Here is a 6,744-nt window from a genome sequence, read left to right as displayed (position 1 = left end):
TACAAGAGCAGCTCTGCTCGTCCTTACCTGGCAAAAGGAGCCACCAAGCTTTTGGCAGGGATTCAGTTTGCTCACAGCAGCGCTTCTACTTCACAGGTACCATCTCTTCCTTGCAAAGACAGCTGGAGATCCAGGAATCCCAGCTCCGGAGAACCAAATCTGAGAAGGAAACACTGCAAAAGCGGCTCCGAGAGCGAGAGAATCAGCTACGAGCCATGTCTGCCAAGGTACTGCCCCCAGACCGCGGCGGCCACACTGCTAGGAGAGCCGGGCAGCGGGGAACGGGGTTTTGGGCAACAGCATGAACTCTCCTCACAGGCAGGAGGGGCACCCCGAACTGCAAAACTGAAGGTGAAGTATTTTCTCCTCAGTTTTGCAGCCTGAGAGAAGAGCGGAACCATGAAGAAATGATGGCGGCAATGGAGAAGGAGAACTGCAGCCTTCGACAGGTAAATTCAGTGCAGAGCTTCTGAGGAAAGTCTGGGTAGCTGCTCAGCTGTGCTTGGTTTAGGCTTGGGGGAGTTTGCCAATTGCCAACCCTACCCAATCCCCTAGTTTTCAAGTAGTGATGGTAGTTACCAGTAGTGGGAAGGTGGTTAGGCTGCAGACTCAGCCTGGGAAAGCCGCTGGGAAGACGCAGCCAAGCCTGCTCACTTTCTTCCTCACAGTAACAGCTTGACCTCTGCATCTCCTCAGGTTGTTACAGAACAAGAATCCAAACTGGCCGAGCAGAACGAGCTGATCAGTGAGTTACAGGGAACACTCAGGCAGCTGCAGGCAGAGGTTCTGGCCAGCCGAAACCGTGACAAGAAGCAGCAACAGGCCCAAGAGGCGATTCAGAGCCGAGCTGAGACACTGCAGCACAGCGAGCTGCAAGCTCGAGTGGCACTAGAAGGCATCACCATCAGGGTAAGCGTGGCCTCCCTGACTCCAGCCTCCCAGCTCCCTCTTGGGAGACACTTCAACCACTTCGAGCAGAGAATCCAAAAGCTTAGTGACAGAAGCACCGCGGGAGATGCAGCAGGGCACTGCAGCCCTTTCCTCTCAAAGCCAGGCGAGCAGGAAACTCAGTCCCTTCCCTTCCCAGCTTTTTAGCACGCAGCTCTTACATCAGTTACAAAGCAAAGAGGCCTCAAATGCCCAAAGCCCTTGAAAAACTCGAGTTCAGGACAGCTACATCACCTGAGTTCTAACATAAAGCCATTTCCTGCAGGCACACATGCCCGGTAGCAAGCACAGAGCCCAACACCTGGGTCAGGGACTCAGTCCACCCAGAAATGCATCATTATCACGGTACTGGCAGCGAAGCCCAGCCAAACTGCCTGTGATTTCACACAGACAGACTCTCCATTTCACCACCCACCAGCACTTTGTCCCAGCCTGACAGTGCAGTCTCTGAACACCCACACAAATGCCAAAGAGTTGTACAGAAAGACTGAACACACCTACTCTCCTCTTCTATCAAAAGTTTGAAAGGTTCCGCAGCAAAATCATCCAGGCCACATTCAGCACGGCAGGCTGCAAGGCTCCCCAGGCTGAGCTCACCGATGAGGAGGTGCTGGAGGCGATGCAGGTACGTGGCTCTTTCAAACACTGCTGCCAGATAAGGAGGCATGAGGTAAGAGAACCCGCTGCAGTGCTGCTCTCCACCTGCCTTCCCACCTCTTTATACATCCCTCATTTTCAGAAAATCATTAACGAACGGCTGGAGTTCCATCAGATACTGGAACAGAACGGCATCAAGGTCCCAGCGCTCCACAGCACCAACACGTCCAACTCATCGCTTGGCAGCGCCAAGGGAAGGTGACGGAGTCCTGCGAGGTGGCATCCTTCAAGAGCAGCTCTGATGTCCAAGTCAGAATCCATCACCGTCAGGCTCCTGCTCCTTGGCTGGGAGCTGGTGACTTCCTAACAAATTAAACTCATTTTACTGAAACCAGGTTCTGTGGGAACATCTAACTCAATTGTTTCAACCGACTCAGGGCACAACTCACTAGAACTCATTGGTCTGTAGGTGCATTCGACCTCACAGGGAAGCCTGCAGCTGGGCTGCGAGGAGTCAGAAAGCGCCAAGTGCCCGGTTCTGCAGTACGCAACAGCCGCTTCGGCAGGTTCGTATAGTCACAGGACTGAAAAATTCACCAAGGCCAAAACAAGGGACAGTGACATGACTGCAAGAACCGTTTTATTTTCCCATTCCATACGCAAATCCCAACACGCGGATGCATTTGACGCAGTGTCTAGTTCAGTTTGGGGTCTGTATCAGTTTTAGCAGAGAACAGTCCCTGTGCAGGTCACCCTGGCTTTCAGAGGGGTTCGCACTCACACAGGCCAGCTACCCGTATGCTGGCAGGTGTCCCCAACACTCCCCATGTGCGAGCGTGACACAAAGCTCCACGAGGGTCACTCTGGGAAGAGCCATGTACTCTGGGGAGACAGGGGGCTCCAGCAGTGCCGACGTAAGGCAGCACTCGCCCTCAGAGCAAACCGAACATTATAAACAAGACCAAAACCAGCTTGTGGTCAGCAGGGACCCCACGAGGTCACCACCACCAGGACTCCCACACGGATGGATGGTGGCTCTAAAACGACACACAAACCACCCCAGTCCATTCGACTGCACTTAAAAACAGAAGCAGTGGTAATGTCTGAAGAGAAACCAGCACTTTAAAACGCATGCCTCAGGTTCTGGCAGCAATCACATCTTCACTGTTAACCCAGACACAAAACTACAACGGTGCAGAAGGAGAGGTCAGCGAAGCAGCTTTGCGCTCTGTTCCCAGCACTGGTATTGGAGCACGTGGCTTCGTGTCACTGCCGTCACCTGCGGGACTTCTCCGTTTAGCTGCCAAAACAATCACCCAGCTGAAACACAGCAGGGAGAAACAGGGGTCTCGCAGGAAACCACGACTGCCCTTGTTCTGCACACAGGCTGTCACTGTCATTTTCTGTACCAGTCAGTGCATCCACCCTGACCTCCGACACCTCTGCCTTTACGTGCGCGTTTGAAGGTGCCTTTATCACTACCTGCTTGGAATGCTGATGACTTTCCGTTAAGGCTGAAACAATAAAATACTCCTTGCTGTAGCCTGAGCAGACTCTGAAGTTCTTACACGGCTGGGCAGGATGCCCCACGGCTTCGCTTTCAAAACTCAAAACCCCTCACTGCGTACACGCTGCGTCGTTGAATACGGAAAAGAAAACCAAAAGGGACTGGAGTCACTCTCATTTTCTTAGTGCTGGGAGCTGCTAACGTAGCACCGTCAGGAGAGAGGAAACCGCTGCCAGGTCAGTTTTTGAAGGATAAAGTACTTTCAGGTTTCCGTCTGTGTCCACCACTCGAACCTGCTCCACCACCAATGGAAAATCCACCGGCTCTGTGTTTTGGCTGGGGTTCAAATTCTCTGGTCCACAACGAGCATCAGATTCGTTACCTGAGCCTGAGCCTTCCTTATTCTCCAAGGTAAATCTGTTCAGTTCTGCGATTTTCTGTGAAAAACAAAATACACAAACCCAGATTAATCCTGCAGTTAAGGCCTCACAGCAATTCCAAGCTGCCTCCAAGGTGTGGGTCTGGCCAGCCTCTAGAGAAACATCTGCATAAAGATGTTCTCCAGCGGGTCAGAACTTTTTGGGAAACCACAGGGGCTGCTGCTGTTACTGCTGCTGAGCTCTGCCAGAGGTCCTGCTCCTCTGGATAGCTTATCTTTCTGCCTTTAACGCTGAACTCAAGATCTGCCAAAGCACTGGACTCCAAGCCAGCACAGCCTGCTGTAGGAGAACTGCTCACCACCAGGCAGGCCCAGGGAGAAACCTCCCTACAAGAATTTGTATTTATTAGCGGTAGTTGAAGCCGTAAGATCACTGCCAAGTGGAAGGCGTTTGAAGTCAAACCATCGACCTCCTGTTGTGGTAACACAATGTTCCCTACCCTGGTGAGTTCTAAGGTCTGCCAGACAGTCATGACACAAGAACAGAAAAGCCTTTTGAGATAAAGCAAGGATGGAAGAGGAAGTGAAGGAGAGGGAATAGTACCACTGCTAAAATAAAAACCCACTTCCGCACACCGGGAACAGCCAAGAGTGTTTTCCTGAACCACTCACCAGAATTAGTGTGTCCATGACGTCTTTGCATATCTGTAAACTGGCATTGCTTGTCACCTCCAGAAACAGGTCACGAGTCTCTTTGCTGATCTGTAAGAATTTCACAGGAAAAGCGAGTGAGGAATCGGCAGCTCACCCCCATTTCACACACAATGGGAATTAAAGGCTTTCATCCGATTCTGCCAAAGGCAAAGCACTGCCCTTCCTTACCAGTCAAGCGCCACATTCTCGCCCTTCAATAGGGCCATTTGGCAAAGGCAGACTGGGGCTGCTGGAACAGCTTGCCGGAGCCTGATGTGCTTACAAAGGTAAAGCCATAACCCTAAGATCCTCCTCAGCCTGGCAGACAGCAGAGCAGAGCCAGGCTGTGCCGAGGTGTACTTGGAACACAATCGCAACATTCATAGGACTGTCCATATCGTGGAATCTGGAGTTAAAGCTCTCTCAGTAGAAAGAAACCCAGTTCAGTTCCAGTAACGAGTTTCCACTGACAGAGAGTACCTTTGTCTTCTCACTGTTGGTTATTGGTGGGAAAGAAATCACGACGCCCTCGGCATCCACGAGACATGGGTAGTTGTCTTTGCCGTCCAGTAACTGCAGGTACCTGCCACGAGAAACAGAGCAGCAGAACGTGAGCAGCTGAAAACAGCGACAGAAAAGAGCGACAAAAGCAAGTCAGCGTGTCCCTGATCTACCACGCAGCAAACCCCGAAGTTGGAGCACTAAAACTCAGCAGAACCGAGTTCAGCTCCTAGAAGCTGGTGCTGGGTTGATGAGCCCTATCGCCATCACCGAACACAACGGGGCTCGTCACACATCGAGCACAGCTGCTTCAGGGCTGTGAGTACCAGTCACCAACCTCCACAGGAGGAAACCCGTGAAAGCCCAGAGTACTGACTTGTGCAGCCCGGACACGTTCTGACGCTTCTTCTGCTTCCTCTGCTCCTCAGCTTCCAGCTGCAGCTGGCGGAGAAGATCCTTCGCCTTGATCTCCTTCCGGCCCAGGGGCATTATCTGCACCATGTCAGAGAACACACAGTTGAGCTGAGGAGCAACTTCAAGAAACTCTCCTGTAAGCAGGTCAGTAATTAAACCCCCACTTCTGTGTGCTGCTGTTCCTAACGCCTTTTCCAGTGTGGAAATGAAACATTTTCTGTTTCACATGGACTACTCTGATCACACCAAGTTCAAACCTTTGTGTAGCTCCAACACCCACGTGAGCACCCGGCACGATCGCCAGCACTAAACGTTGACCTGCAGTGGGCAGTTTTCTTAGCAGGTCCTTCCCTGTCAGAACTTCCTGGGTAAGGGGAAAATCTGCTGCCCCACAACAGCAGCCACGTACAAAAGGCTCTGTGAGCCACGAGGTGACCTTAAAGGCCATTTGAGGTGCACTCCTATGAACCAGCGCCTGTTCTGCTGCATGACAAAAAATTCCCTCCATTCTACATGGTTCCAGAAAACAAAAGGAAAGAAGGTGGTCAGGACCCCAAAGCGGCTGGCCCTACCTTCAGCTCGTCGGGAGGCTGAACGTCGTACGTCAGAGGACCTTTGATCAGCTGCAAGTCATGGGTGGCAATCGTGGCTGCTGTCCGCTTCTCACAGATGTCTTCATGCAGCTTAGTCTAAAACATAAAGAATGACATCATAAACCATCAGGTTGATTTACTCCTCCCAGGGCTCATCATTCTTATGTCTTTAATGTTTGCAGCACTATCGGCTGGTTGTGCGCTACACGGAGCCCTTCTCTTCACCTGCAAAATAATTCTACCTGAATTATAAACCACCAAGGCACAGCACGGGACGTGCTTCTCAACAGGGAGATGCACAGTTCCACACAGAGAACAATCACAGCACTCCAGTCTCACAGCCAGGAGGAAGCCAAGCCCTGCAGCCTGAGAGAGGTGAGCTGCGTGCCAAGCCCGTGGCTACCACACCTTGGTCGGAAGGATCAGAGGGCAACAGAGCTTCAGCCCAGCTCAGGGGACCCGGAACCAAAGCAGGTACCGCTAACCTGGACGCGGGTTTGTTCCCAGTTGCCAGCAGTCCCACAGCACTGACGTGCTGCTGTTACAGAGACAACCGAAATGCGTGTGCATTCGTCGCCCTCTCATGGTAACATCCAAGCTCCTGTCAGGTCCTCAGGGAAACCAGGCCAGCTGCACTGCCAGCCCAGCGCACCTCCAAGAGCTCCGCCCAAGTTTCAGAAGCTCATCTGCTGGAGGGAGGCTAGACCAGTCCATTTCCAGCTCTGCTAGCAACGTTCCCACTGAACAAGTGGCGCTGCAGTAACCTGCAGTGGTTACCTGTGTGGAGAGGAACCTCTTCAGAGCATTTCCTGGCTTTAAGTTCACTCCCTTCAGCACGCAGCACACAATGAAGGGTCGAACATCTTTGACGCCCGGGCTCACTTTAACTGCCAAGGGCGCTGGGTTTTCGGAGATGTGCAGAACTTTCACCAGCAGCTTGGTCGTCTCCTCCAGTTCGTCCTGCTCCCCATCTCCACCATCCTTCTTCTGCTGCTGCTTCTCCCTCTTCTTCTTCCTGGCCTCCTCTCTGGCGCTCTCGCTCTTCCCCTTCCCGCGACCGCCCGCCCGCAGGTACTCCAGGATGGCTTTCGTCTGGCAGCCATTGACCCTCT

At 52.5% G+C, this 6,744-nt stretch overlaps 1 protein-coding gene across 1 annotated transcript; it reads right to left on the bottom strand.

The window, feature by feature from the left end:
* Nucleotides 1-3,249: 3,249 nt before the first annotated feature.
* LRRC47 (leucine rich repeat containing 47) lies at nt 3,250-6,736 on the bottom strand (the record flags this gene model as incomplete). Its single annotated transcript, XM_010134846.1, has 6 exons — nt 3,250-3,489; nt 4,104-4,193; nt 4,605-4,707; nt 5,002-5,117; nt 5,612-5,728; nt 6,410-6,736. Coding segments are annotated over 6 exons (993 nt in total), but the record flags the coding sequence as incomplete, so codon positions are not given.
* Between the last annotated feature and the right edge of the window lie 8 nt (nt 6,737-6,744).

The sequence above is a fragment of the Buceros rhinoceros genome, unplaced genomic scaffold (assembly GCF_000710305.1).
Source record: "Buceros rhinoceros silvestris isolate BGI_N320 unplaced genomic scaffold, ASM71030v1 scaffold42904, whole genome shotgun sequence".
In the NCBI taxonomy this organism is placed as follows: Eukaryota; Metazoa; Chordata; class Aves; order Bucerotiformes; family Bucerotidae; genus Buceros; species Buceros rhinoceros.
Note: the sequence above shows the minus strand (reverse complement) of the source record. Positions and strands in the feature narration are given on the sequence as shown.